The sequence below is a fragment of the Sitophilus oryzae genome, unplaced genomic scaffold, assembly GCF_002938485.1.
Source record: "Sitophilus oryzae breed Bouriz unplaced genomic scaffold, Soryzae_2.0 scaffold_1518_pilon_pilon, whole genome shotgun sequence".
NCBI lineage: Eukaryota > Metazoa > Arthropoda > Insecta > Coleoptera > Curculionidae > Sitophilus > Sitophilus oryzae.
The window spans coordinates 1,754,151-1,781,939 of NW_022146190.1; the positions used below are offsets into that span (position 1 = coordinate 1,754,151).

The 27,789-nt window shown below is 31.9% G+C and overlaps 1 protein-coding gene across 3 annotated transcripts in view; it reads right to left on the bottom strand.

Moving 5' to 3' along the window:
* Window positions 1–27,789, bottom strand: part of LOC115878584 (PDZ and LIM domain protein 1-like) — a 118,886-nt gene that overhangs the window by 11,920 nt on the left and 79,177 nt on the right. For all 3 annotated transcript variants that reach the window (XM_030895132.1, XM_030895131.1, XM_030895133.1), the window contains exon 3: window positions 1,301–1,452. In XM_030895132.1, the coding sequence (XP_030750992.1) occupies window positions 1,301–1,452 (152 nt within the window). The remainder of the gene's footprint in view (window positions 1–1,300; window positions 1,453–27,789) is intronic.

The following is a 27,789-nucleotide window of genomic DNA, read 5'->3' on the forward strand; positions in this document are numbered from 1 at the left end:
CACTTATTTTCATGCAAGCGCAGAGAAAAAGAACTTCTAATTTTTGTTTTCTTTAAAAGAATTATTCAATTTTGTTTTCCTTGATACTTTAAGTGGGTCATGCAAGATATTGTAAATAAGCCAAATCTGTACAGCTATAATTTTTATTTACATAGATAAGACCAAGTTGTTCCACCACTGTCACTGAAAATTTATAGCACATTTTATCTGGTTAATGCTGTTCGATTTGGATTCGGTTATATAATACCCATTACCCATTATTTATTGTTATTTTTCCCTTGCTGTACAATTACTCTTCGATAATGTACATCTCGGAAAACAATGTTCTAATGTGGGATAATCGATATGTAGAATTTCTATAGATGTTCAAATAATGCACTTCTATTCTGCTAATGCGCCATTAGAATTGAGCAATCGCTATAAATATATTAACGGATTGTTTAGTTCAATAGGTAGTTTGGATGAAAGGACAATTTATTAACATAATTACGTATCCTATTAATTAAAACTTAAAATTTATCATAGATTTTTATTAGAAAGGACAGGATCATGTGTACAAATGACTCAATTTTAATACTACTTACTACATGCTTAGATTTAAACATATGATGATGATGCTAACATGGCTAGCGTAACGCGCATCTTACAAGAAATCCTATAAAGATGATTGATATATAAATTCCCCAAATTATCTTTGAATCCACTGTGTCGGGAGATAGTTAACTTCAAAATTATCTTGAGTTAGTTTTACTATCTTTTCATTCAAGTCTTTCCAATAAAGAAAACACAAAAAGATTTTAATCAGAAGAAAAATACTACTAATACTACTAGATACCATGTGATTTGAATGTGATGAAAAATTTACATTGAGAATACGAACAGACTATTTTATATCTAAAACATGTTTGCTTAAATTAACATCAGATCTAGTGGCCAGAGGATACAGTTTGGTGGTCAAAGATAATGTAATATTTTCATCCAACCTATAGTTGAAGTGCCAACGGATTTCAAAACTTTTCTAAAGAAACACAGTGCAGAAGTCCATGTGGTCTGCCAGAGGGAGAATGTGATTTTTATACTAGAATAATTATAACTCGTATATAAATTGTGTAGCTGAGGATGTTTAACTATAGTAACCAATTGATAAGGTAGGGCCATTTTGTGATTTAGTTTTCTACTGGAACATGGAATTTAATTTTAGTTGTATTAACAAAATGAAACGCTCAATCAATATTTTATGATATCTACTATACTAATTTTCAGCTCATTTATTTAGAACAGAAGATCACGTTTTACTTACTCGTTTAATCCTAATTTTAGGGTGTTCCCGGAATTTTTCAGTAAATTGTGTGCCTCGCTATTCGTTAAATTTTTGGTACTCCTGCTGTTTATCGTTGTAATTAGGTCCCCCTCTCTTATTCCCCTCTGCGCCGCTTTGCTTCCAGGATTAACCTAAATCAAGAGAAACACCATCATTTATTACTGTCTTTAACAATAAGTTTACTTTCCTTATATTAATCATTTAGCTGTATTTGCAGGATGTGTAAATATTAGAGGAAAGTTCTCAATCTCAATCTCAAAGTATTAAACAATAAAATATAGGATAACCTTCGTACTACCACTTAATTAAGGGCATTATACCGGGTGGTATGGAAACCTAAGAAATCCCATGCAAATTTTGAACTTTTTCTGAAACTATCGAAATATATTTATTCATGTCTTAGGATTATGTAAAGTGATCTGAAAGGAAGCCAAAAATGTAATAATATACAGGGTGTTCAATTTAAAAAAAATCATCCCAATCCACTCACACTTTTTTGAGCCACCCTATAGAAGTTAAAATGTTTTCCTGAAATACATCCTTGTACACATTTAAGGTTTATACTTAAACAAAATTTCCAAGATTTTTATTCTAGGAGCTACAGATGTCCGACGTATTATTGCCGGACCCTGTAATAATCATTTACCACTCTTATTGTATCAAATATAACTACAACAAACATTCATTATTTATTATTGACATTTTGTAATATAACAAACAAAATTAGTATGTTTAATAATGAGCTTTTGACGTATTTTTTGAACTGTACTATAAATGCAATATATTTTCTATTTAATGTCTATTAAATAGAAAATACCCTGTATAAGTTTTCTATGTAAAACTTATTTTGATGTCAGCAAAATAAAAACACTAATTTAGTACAACATATACACCAACACACTTTACATTTAACATTGGACGCGCGTTTCGCTAACCATGTTAACATCATCAGCAGATGATTAAAACTAAAAAAAAACTGAATGATAAATTTTGAGTTTTTTTAGTTTTAATCATTGTTTTGGTGTATTATGGTGAATGAGTGTGTTTATTATCCTGTTGTAACACCAAAGGTTCCAACCCCCAGCTGTAATCTTATTTCGGCCTGTTAATTTCGATCTTGTGTCATTAAGAAATCTAATTAACCTTCGTAAGACACCGTGGGGTCGCATATACCCCAGGCTTTATATTACTGTAAATAAATTTGAAATAAAGCGACAAAATGTGCTACCCTCTGGTGTAAATTTAAGTTAGCATGTTATCCATATGTCGCCCGCAGCGTTCGTTGACATTTGAATTAGTTGACTTGCAACAGTAAGATAAACTGTGTGTGGGGTCCGTTTGACCCCAAGGTGTCTTTGACGTTACATACTTATTAGTAGTGAAAGTTGTTACTACTTTACATAATTTCTATTTGGTGAGTACTTTTCATCAGTTTTCCTGATTGTTATTTATTACTTGGCTATATTTCAGAAAAAAAAAACATGGATCAAGCCAGCAGTTCTTTCGGCATCAAGCGCCCTTGATAGAAAAAGAGCTCGAGGAAGAAATGAATGAAGTTCTTTTAGAAGAGGAAAACGAAGAGGATGATTTTTTTAGTGACAATTACACGGAGAGGGATTCAGATTATTTGGAAGAACAGTAGGTGTCAGATAGTAAGCAGAGTGATGAAGAAATGCAAGCAGAACAGCCTCTAGAGGAAGAGCAGCAGGAATCAGGAAGTGAGTCAAGTGATATGGATATGCAAGAAAAACAGCCTTCTATGAATAGAACTGCAATACTGAAAGGTAAAAATGGCTATGAATGGAGTACTGAACATCATGAAAGTAGAGGAAGACGTCCAATAAGGAATATTGTATCCATTATGCCAGGTCCTAAAGGACAGGCTCGCAGCGTGAAAACACCACTTGAATAAAAGTCTATAAAAATAATGTTGGATTTAAAGATATAAGAAATAGTTGTTTTTTGTTAGTTAAGGTGTTATCTAATACATATGACATATTTTTTTGACCTCCAAAACCTATAAATAGTCTGCATGGGTCTGCATGACCCCATGGTGTCTTTCAAGTTTGAAAAATTAACGGTGTCTTATGAAGGTTAATAACAGAAATTTGCCACTGTTTCACATTCTAATTCTCGTTATTTTAAGCATTGATATAACATAAACATTTTTTAGTTCCTCCAAATGGAGATATTATATAAAAAAAACATGTGGGGAAACGAGCAAGAAAGCTTTAAATTTAAAAGTCCATTTTTGGTTCTATATCGAAACATATTTTAGCACTATCATTATTGCACGTTTTATTGCCCTTCTGGTCTTTTTATATTTGTACTGTTAGTTTTAGCATCATTTCGAAAGCAAGCCATGTTTTGAATGATCTGAAAAGAGAGCTGAAAAGAGAGTAAAATCTGTCCAATGAGTCAGGGAAGATTTCGATGATATTCAAAAAATCACGGAAAATAAAATTTACCTGCAAAATAAAATTACAAAAAACTGTCACTGTCATGTATTCGCTCGTAGGATAGACTTTACATATACAGAGTGAGTCTTTTAAGACTCTTATCACTTATTTATAAGTGCAAATATTTTCAGGGCTGGTATATTTCGATCCCAGGAACACGTCTGTGAGGTTTATTTCGCAAAAGAATGTTCAAAATTGTGCATTTTCTTTTAAATTTCCCTGTATATTTTTCGAAAACTTTTTAGAACTGCCTGTTGCACTGCAAATTTTCCCACGGTATAATTTTTTAATCTCTGATATTACCATGGTTATGGCACTAAAAGGGATGCAAAATTGCCAGTTCCTACAAGAGTTATATTTTTAATCATTCATACGAGAAAATGCAACTAACAAGTAAAAAAATACTGAAAGAGGGTGAAAATTTCAGAAAAGGTGGGAACAAAATACCCTGTATGGTAAAGTGCAGAGATACTAGCCAATTATGATTAATTTATCTATTTCAGTATAAAAATATACCCTTTTAACCGTTTTGAAGTTTAATTAGAAATAACGAGAACTAAATCTTATACAATGTATCTGTAATCAATCAAATTAGTACAATATACCTGTAATAACGAATCACGAAACGTGTGTTTTGAGTAGGTAATAAATTGTACTCGATTTTAAGTGTCTTACCTTGTCAGATCAACTCAATGATTCAATTTTACAGATGAGGGTTGAAACTTTGGTGTTAGAAAAAAATAAAGCACTAATTTACCACATTATACACCAAAACACTTTTCTTTTGCACCCCTAATTTATTGATACATAATCCGTGAAATACAAAATATTTTTCCCACTTCATACAAATTACACGAAAAACATTTTTTCTATCTATACGTCTCCTTGTAACATTACAATTTTTCAAATAAGAAAGAAAACTTTTTTCTTTGAATTTTCAAACTGAAATAACTCGGTTATTTTGACTTATTTGAAAAACGGCAAAGAGAAAATATGTTTCTTTTATCGAGATAAGGGCCTACCAGGCCTGAAAATATTTGCACTTATTTAAGACTCACCCTGTATATCTATTCTGAAAAATTTAAAATCAAAATTTACTAACCGTTAAGGATCGACGTTTTCCATAAGGCGAACAGAACTTCAACATCTTTTTTTGCAAAAAAATCAACAAATCACATCGATTACTCAACAGACCCGTTTTGCGTTTAACCGTCGCGTCAGAGGCCGCTGACATAAACTATTAACGATTTTAACGATCAGTGTATTAATCCTTTATTTACACTGTAGAAGTTTCAATTAAGACTGCTTAGACCATGTAATGTAAAAGACATTGTGAAGGACCCTCGACTTCCTTGAGAGCCAAACAGTGGGCCAGTTGTAGCCAAAAACGATCCAAGAATAGCCTTTTTCATTTTATAAATTTTGGTAATGAAAAACTAACTTTTTTGTTACTTTCCACAAGAAAATTATTCATACGTCTTTTATAATGTTGATAATATGTAAATACCTAGTATTAAATTATTTGTTTGGATACCCATTTTGTTTGATGTTGATTTAATAACCATCTTATAGCCTAAATTTTAATCACAATTACAGCTATTCTGAGGCTGTTCGATCTACAATTTCAATAGTTAGGTTAGACAAGTAAGTATCTATTGAAATTGAAAATTGAAATTAAGAAAAAGTAATTGGAAATATCAATTATATAAAAAAATATAATATAATAAATTGACATGAACGGAATAGATTTTCATTTTAAATTTGGTTTAATATCTAGATTACTACTAGTTCATAATACTATATGAAAAAAAAATCATGATACTGTAAAAATTTAGCTTGGAAATGAAGAATTGATGATATTTCCCATATAATTTTACATACAAAATAACAGCGATCTTTATTTCCAAGTCATCTCTGACTTTTGTAGTTCTGCATAGAGATGATACTAATGTCTGTAAGAGTTGGAAGATTTCGACAGAATACAACCAAAAAATAACAGAAAAAAATACCTGTGAGTTAAAGTAAAGCACACAACTGTCGATATCACTCATCCACTTGTTGAACAGACTTTAGCTGAACTTGTTTAGAAAGAAAACTATATTATCTATATAAGTATACTGGATACACAAATGTCAATGTTTTTTATTCTGGAGATAGTGGGTGTTGTTGAGTATTAGACTATGGAGTGTAGAGGTAAGGAAAATAATTTCTTCGTACATTAAAAAATGGCCATAAAAAGGCAAGACTTTAGATGGCGCTGCTGTAGCAAACACCTAAAATTTAAAATATGCACCGAAAACTTTTAGAACAGAAAATGATTCAAAAGAGATAAATATTTGATGTGAAGGCACGAGTTTCAATAAAATACAAATTTTATTTTCATTTTAACCTATAACTTTTTCATTTCAAAACGATTTTTACTCAGCAGCAATAGACTGGGCCTCTAATACCGGGTGTGTCTCAAAAGTGGCTCAAACTTTTTTATTTTTTCAGATAAAACAACCATATTTGGTATGTTAGTAGGTATATTACATAAATTGGGATTGATTGACGTATTCAATTGTTTTCGGTCACTTCCGGTTTCACCGGAAATGACTACAACTTTTGATTTTTAAATGGCATCCTCGGTATTTTTTTTTACTTTATTCGATAGAAAATGACACTCTGAATCGAATGACATATCATATGCCAATTTTTGACATTTTGGCCTATGGTTTATTTGAAATTGTAACATGCGGTTCATAACGACAATGTGACTCAAAATACCAAGTGTGTAGTAGCAAATTATCCGTCAAAAAATGCTTTTTCTAAATATGCTAATCAGCCACCCTCGTTCCATTTGAAAAAATTGAGATATGATTAAAAATACGATTTGGGCATCTTTTAACCGACCAGGACAAGACACTAAAAACATTAGACGATCACATCTGTTTTTTCAAGGCTTCTTGATTAAATTAGTGTTTTTAACACAGTCATGGCACTCTAGATTGAAATTTAAAATAGAATTTGTTTTTGAGTGACTATGTCAAAAATTCGCATATGATAAATGTGTCATTCGATTGTGTCCCCAAATGTGTCATTCGATTCAGAGTGTCATTTTTTATCGAATAAAGTAAAAAAATACCGAGGGTGCCATTTAAAAATCAAAAGTTGTAGTCATATCCGGTGAAACCGGAAGTGACCGAAAACAATTGAATACGTCAATCAATTCCAATTAATGTCATATATTAACATACCAAATTTCGTTGTTTTATCTGAAAAAATAAAAAGTTATAGGGGTGAGCCACTTTTAAGACGCACCCGGTATATAAATAAAATTGTTTTATATTCTAAAAAACAAAAACAAAGCTTTTTTGGGTAATATTTGGTTATGTTACTTTTATTCTTTTATCCACGGTTACTTTCAATTTTTTAGATTTATGCGTCATTAGCGCCAATGTGGTCATTTGGTGAACCCTTATGCTTCCCATTTTTGTAGCCACTTTGTCAAATAAAGTCCTATAAGAGATAATTTCTCCTCATCTCTACACTCCTTACAGTATCTAGACTTAACTGCTGTTAATAAATTTAATGGATACCTAATTTTTTCGTTTAAAATAAAATTCTTTTTCCCTAAAGTTTTCCAAAATTAAAAGTTGTCTAAAATTAATCTAACTATCTAAATTCAGACTGAATATATAGGCTGGGTATATTCGGTATCACTGACTGTTATCAGTTCACACTTGATAACGGTCAGTGATATTTCTGACCAAAACGTGTAAGCGAAAATAAATAAAGACAATGGAAGTTCGAAATTCTTTTAGTTTTAATCTTGTCTATCACATTCCAACTATCTAAATGTTAGATTTGAAATTCGAAAATGTTAGAAATCGAAAAAAAATTTGGTTGCTCTCAAACTCTGTAATTTGCGAACAGAAAAATATGTGCTTTAAAGTTGAATCTGAGTAACAAGATATCTACTAATGGTTTTCGTTAATTTTTGTTCATTTTATCCACTGCTATAACCACTGCGTATCCAAGGACAGAAAGACGTGTATCTGTCCATCTGTCCATTAAAATTCATATAACCATTCCTGTACTTATCTGCATTTTAATTTATATATTGCATTGTTTTTTGGTTAACTCGCTACTATATTTGTACGTTTAAGTTCTATCAGATAAGGAAAACGAAATGGAATATATAGAAGATATGGAAGATGAAAATATGAGCATCTACTATAGTGTGTACCGTCTTTTTGCATTATGCAAAGGTAGGTAGTTGAGACAAAATAAAACGAAATATTACAAGTTTTTCTAATGAATGGTTTAATCATCTCGTTGATGTTTCCTTAATATTTATACAGTTGCAGAGGTAAAGTGTGCATCATATCTGTTTTTTGTTGCCGGATAAATATTGGACTGAAAAACTACCATCAACTTTGTTGTGATGGGATGATTTTGTTAAAAGAGATTCTGAAATAGGAATGGAGAAATGGCCAAATTACATAGTCAAGCAGCCTTAATAGCGATTAACTCAGTAACCATCAGTTCGAAGTTGTTGAAAGAATGCCTAGAAAGCTAAATAAATTAGACAAAGAAGATAAAGTCCTTCTACTCTGGATGTCAGGCCACCACGGGATAGAAAGTAATGAAAAAGCAAACGATCTAGTTAGAAAAGGAACGCACACTCCGCTAATTGGACCAGAACCGTTCTGCTTCCTAAGTGGAAACGAACTTAAAGAGGAATTCAAGAACCTGGAAGACCTGGAATGGGAATCCTCCATCGGTCTAAGACGCTCGAACAGATTTCTCACAAATTTTCATTTCTTTCGATTAAAAAAAATAAAAAACGTTTATTTAGATTTTTTTTTTAAATTTTTAGTTAAATAACATAATAACATAACATTTTGACAATATGGTGTAACATTAGGTAGTAGATTAAACGAGGGGTAAACCGCTGCGCTGGTGGTATTTATTGTACAGGCACTTGGTAATACTGGTATTTTTTGGTACTAATTTCGTATTTTTGGTACTAATTTGGTATTATTTGGTAATAAACTAGTATTAAACAGGTATTTTGTTGGACATCTGGCTGGATTAGACGCACGTGGCGACGACGCGAAGGCCGGGAAGCTGATTGCATAATTTCTAGCCCATTTGCATCTAAAGCTAATACTGAAAAATATCTGGAATCTAAAGGTGCTTTGACAAAATCGTTTAGTTCTGGAAGTCTTTCAGAAGATACCACTCTACATATTTTGGTTTGGTAAATACTAAAGCAATGGTTAAAGTCAAAAATTGGTGATGAACTCTGGAGTACTCAAAACTGCAATAGTCTGTTTAATAACTTTATTTTTAGCACATAAATTTTACTTCCAAATTCGATTGCAAACTTCGAGGCAAACTCGACTTCGGTATCGACTTTAATATGCAAAATAACCTGATTTTGTAAAAAGCAAGTAACTTTACAAATAAAATATCATCCTTCTACAAAAACCACAAAAACAAGAGCACGCTGGGTAAGCTCAAATTTTCAAACACACTTGATAAAGCATTTTGATATAACAAATAAATTATTTTTACCAAAAATTAGTAATAATCGCAGTGTTAAACCCGAGGTTAAATCAGACGTAAGCAATAATTCTTCAAATACCTCTGAGGCACAATCAAAAATAACTTCATTTCTAAAAAAGCCTTCTGAGCCTCCTACGGAAAATACAGAGGAAATTACAGAGGCATGCAAACCTCATGTGGCAAAATTGTACCCCCTAATCTAATATGCGAAGCTCCCTGTAATCAAAGAAATTCTAATGTAAAAATACTAGACTGCGTAATTATCCCCCCAACTAAACGAGCCTTGGAACTACCCTTATCAGCCGCCACTTTATCCATACTATCCACAAGCAATAATAATGATCTCCCCGATGTTACCGCCAACAAGCAATAATTCCATTTGGAAGTCTACAAAATACAGCTGCTCGCAAAGGAATAAAAGAAGAATTGAAAAGTTTCAGTATAATCAACATCTTATAGCCAACTTTATTTCGATATTAGAGAAAATAAATTCTGCTCTTTAGGAAAATGGAGAAATATCGAAAGCTCTTAAGGAAACGATGATGGTTTGTCTAAATGAACCCGAGAATGAACCTGATGAGAATAAGCCAGAATCGAGGCCAGATCAATGCCAGCAAACAAATTTTTAAACATGTTGCTTAAGACAGACTTTGGTACTAATTTGGTATTTTTGGTACTTTTTTCCCAAAATTGGTATTTATTGTACACCATTTTTGGCAGCTGTTTGCCCCTCGAGATTAAATTTGCAAGAAGGAAAACCCAGAAAATGTCCAATGGGTCTAAAATTTAAATATAAAATTGAGAATAGAATAGATTTATATTTTTAATGAGTATTTTTTTTATCTAAAAAATTAAAAACTTAAATCCTATTTAATGTGAGTCAAAATAAAATTCACACACTACAACGCGCTTTCAATCAGAATCTTGTTTATTTTTTATTTCTTTTAACGTCCGAAACACAAATAATTTAAAATTAATATCCATTCATACGAATACAGTCTCTTCACTTTCTTCATTTTAATGTAGACATACACGCTTCACAAAAGACCTTATTGTATGCCACGCATGAGACTAACCAACTTTGAAGAGGTCTATTTAGTATGCGCCTGCGGTGGCGAGATACGATGACAGACAGTTTTTTTAGACACTTTGCATGCAGCAGGGCAAGTTATTCGAGAGTTTTTTCGTAGTAGAAGATAATGTAAATGTTGTTTGAATTGTAAAGCGGTCCTTTTAAAATGAACCGTTTTATAGTGAACACAGTATTGGAGGACTATGTTAAACTATGAGCTTCTTTGTTTTTTTATATTTTAAAAAGATACACTTCTTTTTGAGATTACCGATATTTACATAAGTTTCAATTCACTGTCTGGGATATTTTTTAATTGTAGGTATCAGTATAATAATATACAGGGTGGTCCAAACTGTTATTCGGGAAACTTCAGCAGAATATTCTGCAGATAAAAATAAGTAAAAAAGTTCGTATGCATATATGTCCTAAAATGCTTAGTTTCGGAGATACAGGGGGTAGAGGTTTCATTTTTATTTCAATCTTTTCTAAATAATTTCTGAATTAACGTCAATATTTGGATGAATATTGGTGTTTGGGAGTTTTTTGGTATGAGAAATTTGATTTTGATATCAATATGACTCCTGCTTGTAGGGGGCGCCACCTACATAAGTTTTAACTGTTTTGAAGAGTAATAACTTTTCGTCCGGACCTGTATAAAACTACTGAATGAAAAAATATCATCTACGTGATTTTTTACGTAAAAAATGTCTCTTGGTAAAAATCGCTACGAGCAACCGTTCTCAAGATATTGAGAATGGAAATAGTCAATACATGTCATTATTGACAAAAAATAAACACGTTGAGTACATATTGGACTGAAATAATAAATTTGATAAATTTTTTATTTTTTTTAAATTAATCATAATTTTTTTTGCGAAAGAATGATTATATTTTTATTATATATTATTTTCTTATTTATTAAAAACGTCGTAAATGTACATTTTCTTACTAAATAGTTTTATACAGGTACGGACGAAAAGTTATTACTCTTCAAACTAGTTAAAAATATGTAGGTGGCGCCCTCTACAAGTAGGAGACATATTAACATCAAAATCAAATTTATCATGTCAAAAAACACCCAGACACCAATTTTCATCCAAATATTGACGTTATTTTATAAATTATTTGGAAAAAATCGAAATAAAAATGAAACTTCTACACCCATCTTCGAAACTAAGCATTTTTGGACATACATTTATACGAACTTTTTTACTTATTTTTATCTGCAGAATACGCTGCCAAAGTTTCCAGAATACAATTCGGACTACCCTGTAAATGCAAGGTTTGTGACATAACCCCATACATTAAAATAAAATAAAAAATGCATCTTTCGCCCCCTTCTTATCTTGGTTTTTTATAACTTATAGAAGAGGTGAAAACTGAGCTCCATAGAGTTTTTCACGTAGAATCGAATAGTGTAAGTAGTTTTTTTGCTGAGATCTGTCATTTTCAAAATATGACTCAAACTCATGTTTGTTTAAATGGGATACCCTGTATATTTTTTTTTATTTTATTCGCCTTGCAAAAAATATAATATAATATATTTGCAAAAAAATTGCAAAAATATAATATAGTCTATTCCTATTTTCACAAATACAGTAAAAATTGCATTGTTTACCTTTTTAAAGATAATCCAGATTAATATCAAATATACTTTTAGACACGTGCTTAGATTAAGCTTGACGGGTACAGCGTTGCCAATTTTTAAATATTTTCTTTTAATCAAAATATTTTAAGAGACAGAACTAATTTTTTTACGGCTATTAACGCGAGGTTGACGGCTATTAAGCAGGATTAAATTGTTGTGTTGCAGGAACAATGTTCGACTGCAAAGTCTGTTAGTAAAAATGATCAAGTTTAAAGTATCACAGCACAATTCATTTAAACTAAAAACTTGTAATACAAAACTAAGTGCCAAAACAAATGGAAATGTCAGAAAATAAATAAATAAATGTGGCAACTTGACAATTTTTACAGCAGAGCTACTACCTGAATCCCCAGCGAAAAAATTAAATTCCAGTTTGTCAGAATATGCCTATGGTTGGCAACAATGAATTTAAAAATCGCGCCCTCGATAACGTAAATAAAAGTTTATTTGGTATCGAATATAGCTTTAAAATGGTATTATTTTATGTAATTCAACTGGATAATTTTGTCAATGGATTATATCGTGTTATCTTAATAAACTGCACTGGACATTAATTTTTGCAGCTTTTAGATAACACACTGGCAATCAGGGTTATTGATATTTTTGAGGCACTTGTGCAATATTTTTACAGACAAAAACTGGGTGGAAAAACTAATAAAAAAATTTGACGTTTAATATTATTCGATTATTCGCTATTTTCATAAGTGAGGTAAGAATGTATTTTTATCTCATTTGTGAAAATAGTTATACAGGGTTTTCAACTCATTCGACACGGAGTATTTTTAAGCCACACGTGGTGGGATCGGTCGAAGACTACTAAAGCTACAATTTAAAATTATATTCAGAAGGAACAGAGTGTCCCAAATAAATAAAACACATCAAAGTTGCATTTTTTTAAATGGAACACCGTGTGTATTATTACATTTTTAATTTCTACGACTGAAATAAAGGTAAATTTGGTTTTACCGCAATTTAATCTTACCGTTTTTGAAATATTTATGATTTTGTGAAAGTGCAGTAACATTTTTAATGCTTCATTTCTCTTGGCGTATTTAAGTTTTTAAAACCAAATATTGTACTGAAGTTTTTATATTTACTAAATTTTGAAATTTTGTGTTGCAATAATAAAAATAATTCTACCTTTTTACAGAGTGTCTAAAAATCTATATTAAATAATTACCTACTAGCTTAAAACGGCAATAACTTTTTTAATTATAGTAGAACATCCTGTATATTTTAATTGTCTATGTAATTGTATTATACTTTTATTTACTTATCTCTTCACGTTTTCGTAGAAACTGCATTTTCTTACATCAATCTCATTTATCAATATACCCATGGAATATTGATTTTTTAGATATTTTTTTAAGGCAACAAATGAACAAAATGTACAGGCGCTAAAACGATAATATTGCTAGCTCATTTGTTTACAAAGGAAAACTATTTAAATCTTAGTAAAAGAGAGTACAAATTAAATATACCACTATTATTTCCGCCCAAATATTAATTAATTACATACTTAATTGAGTTAGTTTGCATTTGAATCAGAAATCGATATAATAATAAGTTATGAATGTGAACGTCTCTATTATTATAAATAAGTATTCGTCAAAAAATTAAATAAAATTTCTATGGTGTTACTTTTTACCACACTGCCTAATACACAAACAAAATTCAGTTTTTTTTAGTATTTGGAACAATTTTTAATCAACGCAAACAGTCAATTAATTTAGTTCAAATAGTTGGATCATATTAATTGGTCCACTTTTACAAGTCTTTAAACAACCTTTTTTCATTTTTTAATGAAGTAATCCAAAAGATATCGACAATATTAGTATACAGTATTCTGAAAATTTGTCATATTTTTAAAAATAATCTAAAATGTCAATATTCCGTGGATATATTGATAAATGTTGTATACATTATAAGAAAAGAAAATATATAATATTACAAAGAAAAGCATTTTCTACAAAAACTTGAAGATCTTTAAACAAGTTATTGCTGATTAAAGCTAGAAATTATTTAAAATAAATGTTTAGACACTCTGTATAAGTTAGTATCATTTTGTATAAGTTAATATTGTAATATACAGGGAGTTCAATTTAAAAAAAAAATACAACTTTGATATTTTTATTTATTTGGAACACTCTGTACCTATTGAAAAAAAAATTGTAGCTTTAGTAATCCTCCAACGATCTCATCACTTACAATTTGTAAAAATCTAATCGTGTGGCTACAATACTCCGTGTCGTATGAGATGAATAACCCTTTATATGTATTATAACTTTCGAAAACTCATAACAAGACAAATATAATAAAAAAATAATATGTAGTTTCCAATGTAAAGAAAAAACTTTGGGTCATACTTCATGAATGACAGCGGCCATAAAAAAACTAGTTATGGCACTGAATTTTGCGTGAAAAACTCTGCGATAACCGAGATACGAGGTGTCAAAAAATGCAACATTTTCGCCATATATTTCAGGAACTAAGATGGCTAGGACAAATCTGTGCGTAGCATCTTTAGTTTCATAAAAAAGCATTCAATAAATAAGTATTCAATAACCAAGTATTCATAAAAGGGAGATTCTGTAAAACACACGAAAATGGGGCACCCTGTATTTGCTGCTTTTTATAATATTTTTCCAGTTCAACGGAAATTGCGGAAATGGAAAATATTTTAGAGGGAATGTATCATTTTCATTACTAAACCACTGAATGTAGATCATGGGAATAAAATTAAACATCTTAAATAGTTATTTTTTATACAAGACGATAAAATTGTATTTTATCGTCGACCGAAAAGATTAATTCACGAGAGATTAATTCCGGGAGACGATAATACAATTTTATCGTCGTGTATAAAACAATATTTCTTTCCATAGTGAGTTACGTTTTAAAAAATATTCAGAAATTATTATTTCAAGGAATTTATTACGAGTAGAAAAAGTATTGTGCTGGGTTGGCGTTGGTTTCTATGTAATTTGACAAATAAGTAAGGCTGTCACTTTGGTTGTCAGTTTTGAGTCAATATTTTTTAATTTTCTTTCGTGTCGATTGCTGATTGAATTGGAGCCAGAAATGGCTCAAAACGAAATAAGTAAATTACCAACAGATATTCAGGCTGAGGCGACAAACGCCATATCCAATCTACTTCTATTTAAATCCCGAATAACCTATGAAAAGGAATACAAAAAATTTCAAAAATGAAAGCAATTAAAAAACTTGCGAGAAGAAATAAAGTTTTTAACCTATCCTCGCTCTTAAAGTATCATTTAATCTAACCTTGCTGTTAAAGTACTATTCTATCTACTATTTTTGATAGATGTAAGGCAATTTTAACAGTTGCTATGGAAAAAACATTTAAATATATTTGCATCTAAATTTAATCCTTAAATGCAATTAATGATTGTATTTTGTAAAATATCCTGTGTACAGGGTGCGTCAAATTCGACGCTTTTAAATGGAAACAACCTTTTCTATAGGAGACAGACAAAAACTAATATCGGTGTCTGGAGCTCAATTTTTGTCAAAAACATGATGGTGCCGCATATCGATATCTGTTACCGTTTCGGAGTTACGGGGTGTTTTTCAAAAATATGCATTTTTAACAAATCGCTGTAACTTTTTTGCTATGGAAAATTTTGTATTTTTATGCAAACATTTCCAAAGCACCTTTTTACGTAGAATTTAATGGTTTAAGTATAATTTTTTTAAAATTAATAATGTAAGAATTATCAACAGAAAATTTGATTTTTTATATGGGACACCCTGTATATTTTTAATTAGCTGAAAAGAATTTAAAATTACCTTTCCAAAAATATAGCACACTTGATATTTTGTTATAATCCCCTTCGAAATACAGATTTTTTAAAAGTTCGCCACTTTTAACTAGTAGCCTTTGGACCCCTCATTGATCATATGCCCTTAATGGAACTCGAAAACATATTTTTCCAGCAAGACGACGCACCGCCTCTGAACGCTGAAGTTATCAGCAAATTTCTGCAGCCAAATTCAAGAATAATTGAATAGCTGACCAAGAACCCAGCCGTTGGCCGTCGAGGCCGCCTGACTTAGTGCCCATGGATCTAATCCTATGGATATATTTGCGAAAGAATAAAGGTTCCTTATTCTTCTGTATAATCTAGACAAGAATTAGAAATACTTAGCAGTCATGAGAGGGTATCTTTTACCCCCACTGAGTTAATGAATTCCGCAAGAAATGTTCAAAAACTGCCCCGTCTGTCCATAACAGAAGACGGTCGATATGTCGAACACCTGTAGCAAAATCTCATGTCCTGGTTGCTATTTATTTTTACTGTTATGAGATATAGTTTAAATGTGTTGATGTTGGTTAAATATATTTTAAATTGTTATAAAATTCTGCATCTCTCATAGCAAATATTATTTTCGTTTTAATTGATGCTCACAGCTAGAATTTTTTTGCATTACAGTCGGTGCCGTTCAAAGCCTACTTATTTAAAGCGGGCGAATTTTTATATACTCTATATCTCGAAGAGGAATCGAGCAAAATATCAAGTGTGTTATATTTTTGGAAAGGTAATTTTAAATTCTTTTCAATAAATTAAAAATATACAGGGTGTCCCATATAAAAAATCAATTTTTCTGTTGATAACTCTTAAATTATTAATTTTAAAAAAATTATACTTAAACAATTAAATTCTACGTAAAAAGATGCTTTGGAAATGTTTTCATAGAAATACAAAATTTTCCATAGCAAAAAAGTTACAGCGATTTGTTAAAAATGAGTTAGTTTTCGTCTATCTCCTATAGAAAAGGATGTTTCCATTTAAAAGCGTCGAATTTGACCCACCCTGTACATTGAGTCGAGATTGCAATATTTTATATACTATTGATAGAAACAATTTAGAATAAATCATGCAATTTTGATTATCCAAATATAATATGTGTGTGTGTATCAGCAAAAATTACACAATTTTTTGAAACTGGAAATAAACCTACAATTTAAGTCAAAAGTAACAAAATCCCAAATAATTTTTATCTTACGGCATTTTAAGACAAAATAAATGTCAGTTTACGGGTTTAAAAAGCTTTTTCAGTCAAATGAATGATCGTTTCATTTGCACTAAATTGTGCATTCGCTAAAGGCACTATTCAGGAACGTTTTTGGCTCAAAACTAAAAAGAAATTACTTTGTAACAATTACGATCACTTTGTTTCAGTTCACTCACTAACTTTGACACTGAAAAATCGAGACCTACATAACAACTGATGTTCGCCGCATGTTAATTTTTCAACGTTCATTAAGCGAGAAATTTGATATTTCAATCTTTTTTTTATTTACGCCCCATTTAGCTATCGAGTTACACGGCCAAACGTTACTACCGGTGTTACTACTATATAAAAGAAAATTCATTTTAAATGTTGTTTAATTACAGTATGCCTGCTTTTAGTTGACGAAGTACACGGTTATTCAAAATTTTGGACTAATGGTAAAATGGCAAATAAAAATGCAAAATTGGTTCATGGGATTCAAAAAGGACTGAGTGGTTGGAGTATATATGCTACTGTAAATATCCGAAATGCGGTAAAATCTAGGATAAGCGCGCTAAACCTAGGATTTACCAAAAGCATTAACTATTAGGTTAGCCTGGTTATGTGGAGGATGTTAATGCATTCGTTAGCCTGGTTATTTGGGGGGTGTTAATGCATTGGTTAGGTGGTTATTTGGTGGGGTTGGTTGGTTTTTACTACCACTTGCTTTTCGTAAATCCTAGGTTTTACCGCATTTCTGACATTTACAGTAGCATATATGTAATGAGGGGTTTGGATATTTTTTACTATCGATAGCTTATAGGAATTTAAAAAAATGAATATGAATTAACTAAAATTAGTTTTTTCTCTGATATACATATATCATTGAATTTTTTTTTATTATAGATGGAAATAATATAATTTAACCCTTATAATAAATACCTTTTTTTGGACCCAAGAATCCAAAAATGAAATAAAATACAGGGTGTTCCATAAGAAAAAATATAACTTTGGTATGGATCTTAGTTCTGAAACTCCCTGTATATTTCAAAATAATTTTAAATTGTGCACATTGCCTTCCCACATATACTCATAAAATATTTTGTTTCTACATCTTTCCGTTTTCGTATAATCAACCGAGGCGAATAAGGTGCGCCACCCTGTATATTTCTACTATTATTACTATTGTAACATGTGGTTCATAACGACAATTTGACTCGGACAGCTGAACGAAGAGTCCCAAAAATTAAGATTTCCGATCTAGTTCCAGAGATGATTCGATCCCCAGAAAATTGGAATAGTGTTCACACTTTTATGGAGACACTAATAGATGCAAAAGAGAAAGAAGCTAGACGAAGTAACTAAAACATCGCAGTAAAACCGCCTCCTCGAGAAGTAATGCCGAAAGTTAGTTTCTCGGGGAGATATTCAAAGCGGCTTGTGGAGGTTTTTTAGTCGGTAAGGTACCTCAACCACCCCGACAGTACCACATACGGTCTCTGGTTTGCAGATTTTTCCCCACAAAAAAAAAACAAAAAAAAACAACGACAATTTGAGTCGAAATACCAAGTGTGTGGTACGAAATTATTCGTAAAAAATGCTTTTTCCATATATGCTAATGAGCCACCCTTGTTCCATTTGAAAAAAATTAGATACTTATTATTAAAATACGATTTCGGCATCTTTTAACCAGCCAGGACCAGACAGGATAAACATTAGAGGCTCCTTGATTAAAAATTTGTGTATTTAATATTTAATACAGCCATGGTACTCTAGATTGAAACTCAAAATACAATTTTGTTTTAAGCGGAAATGTCAAAATTTGACATATATGTCAAATCAGTAAAAAATACCGAGAATGTCATTTAAAAATGAATAGTTGTAGTCATTTCAGGTAAAGTGGCCGAAAAGAATTGAATACGTCAATCAATCCTAATTTATGTCATACATATCAAATCTGTAATAACAAAAAATAAAAAAGTTATAGGGGTGAGTCACTTTTGAGATGCACTCGGTATTGTAAATTCTTAGATAATATAAAGGGGGGGGGGCATGTAACTCGTTTGACATTTTGGGTTGGATTTATAAAACTAGAATTATAAATTGACGAGATTATTGTTTATATTAAAATTTATTATATCTTCTAATTTTAGTAATTTTAAAAATGTGATTTTTATGTAACACTCGGCGTTTTCGTCAGGGCGTTTGGATGGGTGGTTATAGAACTATATGTTCTGACATATAAGAATATATTTGCTGTATGAGATGAATTAAAAACCTTTAATATAAATTGTTTAAAAGGATATGTTCTTTCTGATTATGAATGAGAAATAAATAAAAATACTTCTCTATTTATTTAATGTGCTAAATTTATAAAAACTTATCTGTTCGGAAAAACATATGCATATAACAGTATAATGCTAGCTGACACTCATTTCCATGAACCGATTTGCAACGGCTGTTAAGAGTTAAAAACACCAAGCCCTTTTTCTTAAGAAAAAAGTAAATGTTGAATTTACTTTCACTCGTTAGAATTGCAAATAATCTATACATATAAATACATTTAGAACGTATGTTTATAATTTTCAAAATTGTAAATATGGAAATAAGTTGCAAAATGTACAGACAGCATAAAATCGAAAGAGTTAAAAATGTGTAATTATTATTATATTACACTTAGATAATACATAACAGGAGGAGTTCTCTCTCCTCTTCTGTGAACCCTGTTAGCGGACGACCTGATGGCAATCATCGATGCATACGAGGCTGAAGCACAAACATATGCGGACGACCTGGTAATCCAATTAAAAGGACACAAAGAGGAGGACATCTCCTCAAAAACACAGGAAGTCCTAGATGCAAGTCACGGCTGGTGCACACTGGAACAATTAAGTGTAAACCCACAGAAAACCGTGATCATACCATTCACCAGAAGAAGGAAAATAGACAAACTGAAACCGCCCATTCTTCTTGGTGAGACAATTCCGTTTGCGGAGGAGGTTAAGTATCTAGGATTAAACCTGGACAAAAAACTTAGCTGGACCTCTCATCTGGAAAAAAACATGAAAAAAGGCTTGCTATGCTCTATGAGCATGCCGCCGAATTTGTGGTAGAAACTGGGGATTAAACACCAAAAATATGTACTTGCTCTACGTGACAGCCATCGGACCTACTATCACGTATGGTGCAGTTGCCTGGTGGCAGAAAGCCAACCAAACAACGGCAAAGAATAAATTGTCGAAACTACAACGACAAGCATGCTTAGCAGTGACTAGTGCTTTCTATGCCACGCTGTCAAAAGCTATGGAAACCCTACTCGATTTACCTCCTCTTCAAATTCATTTGGAAAGAGAGGCGAGATGGGCTACAATACATATAGGTCTCTAAATATGGCACGAGAAAGCCAAGGAACAATCATGTTCATACGAAACCGACTAGTAGACGAACTTCAGTCTGATGAGATTCTGGGAATGGTTTCGGATCTCTCACCACCACTCCAACTCTTGACACGCACCTACAACTTCCTGTTTCCGACGAATGGGATAAGCCGGGAAACGGTTTAATATATGCGGAAATGTGTTGGTACACGGACGGACACAAAAACAAAAAAGGATCTGGCGCGGGAATTTACTGCAGCAGTCCAAAGACTGAGATCTACCACAGTCTTGGAAAACACACCACAATTTTCCAAGCTGAGCTATATGATATTGAAACTGTGTGCAACTGCTGGTAGAAAGGCAATACACCGGGAAAACAATATGCATATTTTCGGATAGTCAAGCCGCGTTGAAAGCACTTGAGGCAACGAAAAGCACACGTCTATGACGATTCTTCATTGTAAGAAACTACTCAATATATTAGGAGATAGGAACAAAGTGTCGCTAATATTGATACTGCTGATTCCCTCGCCAAAATTGGTGCAGGCTCGCCATTCGTGGGTCCAGAACCGACACTTAGCGTTCCAAAAAATCTCGCAAGAGACATGCTCTGTGGATGGGTTAGGGGTGCGACGTTCCGGGACTGGAATGACAGCCCCGGAATGGAACATGCCAAGAAAATCCTAGCAGGGCCATCCAAACATAGAACAGGAGAACTCCTAAAGGCTGATTGAATATACAGGGTGTCCCAATATTCGGTAAACATAGAACTACTACGTATTTTTGAAATCAAAATAAGTTTGTCCGCTATAGGGCACCAAACTTTTAAAAAATAAACACATTTTTTCAGATATTTGAAGAACTGTTATTCCGATTTGAATGAGATTTTGGGTGTCTATGTTTCGCTAAGTGCGCTAACATTTAGTTTTCAGAAAAATCAAGAAAAACTACGGGAATGGTAAAAGCTACCCCCAGCCCTACATAAATTTTAGTATAAATATTTTCAAACACCACCGAGGGCCGATTTTCTTTCGAGGGACCATTTGGTAAAATGAAAAGAAAGCCTGTCGTCATGGAGTTGAAAAATATTTATACTAAAATTTATGAAGGGATGGGCGCAGTTTTTACCCTTCCCGTACTTTTTCTTGATTTTTTTGAAAGCCAAATGTTAAAGCACTTGCCAAAACAGATACACCGAAAATCTCATTCAGATCGGAATAAAGGTTCTTAAAATATCTGAAGAAATGTGTTTATTTTTTAAAAGTTTTGATGCCCTCTAGCGGACAAACGAAGCACTTTTGGATAGAGGTAAATTGTATCCAATAAACGTATTTTGATTCCAAAAATACGTAGTAGTTCTATGTCCACGGAATATTGGGACACCCTGTATAAAGCGTCTGTCCGAACTGGGAATCAAACAGGCAATTCGAGTCAGCATCATCAGGCCCAATTGAGCCACAGATAGCCAAAAAAGCAGTATAATTTTTGCAATACAAATTAAAGTCAATTTAAAAACGACAAATAAGAATTTTATACAAGCAACAAGCACACAAGCAATGCATGCGTATACAAGCTTGCGTGTTCCAAAAAATAATTTGGATATTTTTAATTTAATGACAAACATTGTGAGTAATCAAAACTCATTTAAATAATTATATTAATCGAATTATACCAGCAGTGCACGAATAAAATAGTTTTGTATAGTACTTTCAATTTGTGTGCAGCATTTAGTGCGTACGCTTATATGGTACGCTTCGACTGATGTCGTTCAAGTGATCTGACCTTTAGTGTGCTCGAAACCTCTTGACTCTTTAATTCGTCTCAATTAGAAAAGGACCATTGAAAATCCGTGTTATTAGGTAGGTATTGCGTGGGAACAGAACAAAAGACAAACCGTGTCGGTTGATTATCGCTGATTGCAGAGGATTATGGCTGGAGATTAATAATTATTATTTAGTGAATTACATGTTGTTATGTAAAAGTTGTTTAGGAAAGAATCGCTCTTAAGGAATGATATTAGAGGTTTATATAAATAGGAACGTTTATGTCTTGTAATTTTTATACATTCTTTCTACAATCTGTGTAATACAGTGTGACTCGTATAGATTTTCTTTTTGTGATTTTCACTTCAAACTATTTCACATATATTGGGTGTTTTTTAAAAGTGGCTCGCCCCTATAACTTTTTTATTGTTTTTTCAGGTAAAAAAACATTAGGTATTTATATGTATGTCAAATGAGGATTGATTCACGTATTCAATTAGTTTCGGCAATTTCCTGTTTCACCGGAAATGACTACTAAGTACAATGACTACAAGGTATATCTTTACTTTATTTGATAGAAAATGACATTCTGAATAGAACGATATATCATATGTCAACTTTTCTTCGCTGAAAAAAATGTATTTTAAATTTCAATCTAAAGTGCCACGGATTTAATTTTTAATAGGAGATTTGATCGTTTAATGTTTTTCGTGATTTTTCCTAGCCGGTTAAAAAATACCCAAATTGTATTTTTAATTACTATAACTCAATTTTTTCAAATGAAACGAGGGTGGCTCATTTATATGCTCATGAGCATATTTGAAAAAAGCATTTAGTGAATAGTTTGGTATCACAAACTTGCTATTTCGAAACAAATTTTTGTTATGAACCTAGCCATGACACTCTAGATTAAAATTTGATATAATATTCATCGAAAATGTCAAGAGTTGACATATGAGATATCATTCTATTCAGAAGATTATTTTCTATCGAATAAAGTAAAAAAAATGTCAAATGTACCATTTAAAAATCAAATGTTTCAGTCATTTCCGGTAAAACAGGAACTGACCGAAAATAATTAAATTCGTCAATCTATACTGACTTATGTAATTTACTTACGTAGTACCTTTTCTGTTTTTTTTTTGTTTGAATAAGTAAGAAAATTATAGGGATAAACCACTTTTGAAAAACACCCGGTATACGGTGAATGTTAGACAGGTATACAGGGTATCCCAGGCTGAGCGTGTATTAGAAGTTTCTAGAGAACTACTATAGCTAGGTCGGAGATTTTTTGCATGTTATTGTCTGACAACGAGATCTATCGAGATATCGATTAAAAAATATGTTCAATATGGCGGCACTTCCGGAAATACCGGAAGTTGACAGCAACTTTCTTATTTTAAATCGGCACCCCCCATATTTTGATACATATTAAATTCTCTATAAAATTTTTAATATTTTTTTTAATATTTTTCTTCTCAAAAACGGTTAATGTTAAGCTTCATTCAGAACTTCGAAATTAGTAGAATAAATTAGTGGTTTCAATTACACTTTATACTTTTTAGTTTACGATCATTCACAATGTTTAAAAATCACAATTAAAATTAATAGAATATGCTAGCAACAGCTTGCGTTGGTCAGTTGTATCCATAGAAAAGCCTAATATTTAGCTTATAAAACAATCAACTTTTGATTTCTATAACCACAATTTCTCTTGACGGAGATAATCAAAGGCCAAAATGATATTTCTCACAAATTTTGAAGTATAATTAGTGGAAAAGTTAAAAGTTTGATAACTTTACGAGTTTTTGATAACTTTAGGAGGCAATTCTACTAATTGAAAATGTCTATCACTAATTTTGACGTTCTCAATGCTTACATTGAAATTAAAGGGACAAACTTATACGCTAATTGAAATTACTAATTTATTCCACAAATTGCGAGGTTCTGAATGAAGCTTTATGTATAGAGTGTTTACCTAATATCCAAATTCATAAAATTTTACGTAGAATTTAATTTAAGAATGCAATGAAAAATGGGGATACCTATTTAAAATAAGAAACTTGCAGTCAACTTCCGGCATTTCCAGAAGTTCCGCCATATTTGAAAATATTTTTAATCGATAGATCTCACTGTGAAAGTAAAAAAAGAAAAAGGTGAATTACATATGTGTTTTATTTTTACAAAATCTAAACTTATTCAATAAATTAAATGTAAATTAGGAAGTCCTATAGTAAAAGCTTGCGTAGAAAAATCATCTAAAAATGGTGGTATATCAAAGACGCTAGGTATAGATTATGACATAATTAGATTTTTAAAATACAAATTGTATGCTACAATTTACGTATAAAAATATATTTGAATCATTCTGAATATTTGTGAAAATATTTTTAAAACTTGCACTTTAATGCCAGTATATTTTAAAAAAGACTGGAATGAAAATCTCAAATAGAAAATCTGACATGGAGCTTTTTAGGAACACTGGGTCATCCTGTATAATGTAATTTACATATTAATTGTTAATTTTATTTTTCATTTGTTCGAACCTCCATAAAATATTATGTAACTAGTAGTTTTATTAATTATTTCCTAATTCTTCGCTAATTTAATTTATGAATAACTAACTCATTTGAAATGCATATAAAATCCAGCATATTGCCTTTGGCATGTACCTTGACATATTAAAATGCTTTTTCTCTTACCGAAAAAAATACCTAATTGTCTGTCGCTGTATATTGTTTTTCTGAGAGTGTTAATTTTTTGAACTTTAACTTATAACCTATTTTAATTAATTATATTTTGTTTCGGGATGAACGCTATTTTATTAACTTAATAAATTTTAATCTGTTTTAGTTTCAGCGCTCTTATATGATAACAATATTCTTTATATTATTACTATTATTAGTCTTTATATTAACCATTACGTTATCCAGATACTATCTATTTTTTATTCCTCATAAAATATAAAATTAATTTATTTGTTAATTAAGTTTACAGTGTTCGCCAAAAAGTTCTTCATAACAAATGAAAAAAAATATTTCGAATTATGGATTTTTTACGGCCGAATCAATTTATTATGCCTAATAACAAATAATATACACTTACGTGCATAGAAATCGGCCCAAGGGAAACTTTTGAAGTTAACTATTAATTTTTTAAAATATATTTGTCAGATTAAAAAAAAAGAATATACTATTTGAAAGACAATTTCATATTCTTTGAAAAGAGTTTAGAGATATTAATTTGTATTTCGGTTTCTTTGGACTAAAATTATTAAATTAATGCATGAAACAAATTATCGTTTTTTATTACTAAGATGTATGCCATTATTTAATTTATTTATTTATTGACAATTAACTAAAATAAAATTTCAATAATGGGTATGACCCCTTCTTGCTCTTACAACATCACTCATATAATTTGGCATAGATTCAATCAAGTTTGATATTGTTTCTTGTGGGATGTTAAGCCACTCTTCTTCTACTGCAACAATGAGCTCTGTGATAGAAGTTGGAGGTTTTCGTTTAGCACGAATTCTTCGTTTTAGCTCATCCCATAAATGTTCTATCGTATTTAAGTCTGGACTGCAGGCTGGCCATTCCATAACCCAAAAACCGACTTCTAAAATGTAATCGTGTACGATTCTTGATTAGGTTAGGTTAGTTGTGCCCTCGCTTTGCCATGCATAAAAGTGAATTCGTTTCCAATGTAGTCGACGTAAGATACCACATGAACTGCTTAAATCTCTTCAATATACCTAGCACCAGTTAAACCTCTTCTCCCATGCCGACGGTCGTTCCAACGGATGAAAACTGGGTCGGTTCGCGCAGTCATAGAAATTGTACCCCTGATCATGCAGAAACCACCTCCATAAGCAATCCGCTCCTCAATGCAGCATTCTGCGAATCGCTTACCTGGCCTCTGGTACACCCTTCTTCTTCGGTCGCTATCATAAAGGCATATCCTGGTCTCATCTGAGAATAAAACACATTCCGATTGTTCTAGTATCTAATTCAGATGTTCCGTGCAAAAGACAGGCGTGTTTGACGATGAGCTGGGGTAAGTTATGGACCAATTGCGGGTATTTTGGGGGTCATGTTACTTTCCTTTATTCATCTTCGTCTTACTGTTCACTGACTAACAGTCACTCCTCGTGTGTCACTCCTGAGCTGTTGTTGAACCTGAATAGCCTTAAGATGCCGATTCCTTAGTATTGTTGACACAATAAAGCGGTCATCATGATCCGTTGTATATCTCTTTCTACCAGTTCCAGGTCGCCTACGAAAGGATCGAGTCTCCTCATATCGTTCACAAACTCTTCGAACCGCTCCGTGTGTCATATGCAGTGTCATGAGATCTCTGTTTAATTCCATTTTCGATTAAAGCGATTACTTTGGCAGTTTTTTTCAGTGATGTATGCATTAAATTGAAACACTAATAAAACAATGAAACACAACAAATCAAACAACGAAAGAACAATGTGCAAATTTCGATTACAAAGTAACAGTAAAGTAGTAATTGCAATATTTGATAAGTTTTTTATTCTTATTGTCACCATCACAGAAATGCCTTTCATTTGTTTACCCGTTGCTACGCATATAAACGATAAGTACTTTGGATAAATTTATACTCTTATCAAAGCATGTTAAATTGTCTTTGAAACAGCTCATATTTCTTTCTTGCTCTGATAAAAGATTCTAAAAGACACAGTTAAAGTCAAAATTTCACAGTGGACCGATTTCTATGCACGCAAGTTTATATTCTATAGACCCATTTAAAGAAAACATCCTTTACATATGCATAAAGTGATATTAAATAACGAGATATCATCATCATTATCATAATTTTCTCACCTCATCATATTGCTCTCACCGAACAAGGAATGCTCCAGAGAGACGTAGCAGAGATAGTAGGCGTTACCCAGGGTGGTGTATCGAAAACATATGCAAGGTAATTGGAATTAGGAACACACAAGGATAGGCCCAGACAAAGTCGTCAAAGAGTCACAACACTGAACAACAAGACAGCCTTGTGTGTTAAACTGCTAGAATAAATCCCAATATTCCTCGTCCAGAGCTACAAAGACAACTTTTGGCAGCTACAAGTGTGAAAGTTTCAGTTGAAACCATAAGAAAAGGGCTTCGTGCATGAGGGTTTTACAGTAAGAGAGAGTCGTAACTCTGAGATAACTGTGGGATCCGTAGATCCCACAGTTATCTCGGCAAAATAAAATTGACCGGCAAAACTGGACAACTGAGAATTGGTTAAATCTTATTTTTTCGGATGAGACCAGAATTCGGCTAAGATCAGATAACCATCGAATTCGGGTTCTTAGAGCTCCAGGAAGACGAGTGAGACCTCAGGCTGCTAAATCTGTACCAAGATATACAGGAGGAACTGTAATGTTTTGGGGAGGTATTATATACTGGGAGCAAAAACTCCATTGTTACCACTTCAACAAATTTTAACAAGTCGAAGATATGTTGATTTGGTGCTAGAACCAATCGTTAGTCTTTGGAGAGCTGCAATTGGGGATAATTTTAATTTCATGCATGAGAGTGCACCTCCCCATACCAGCAG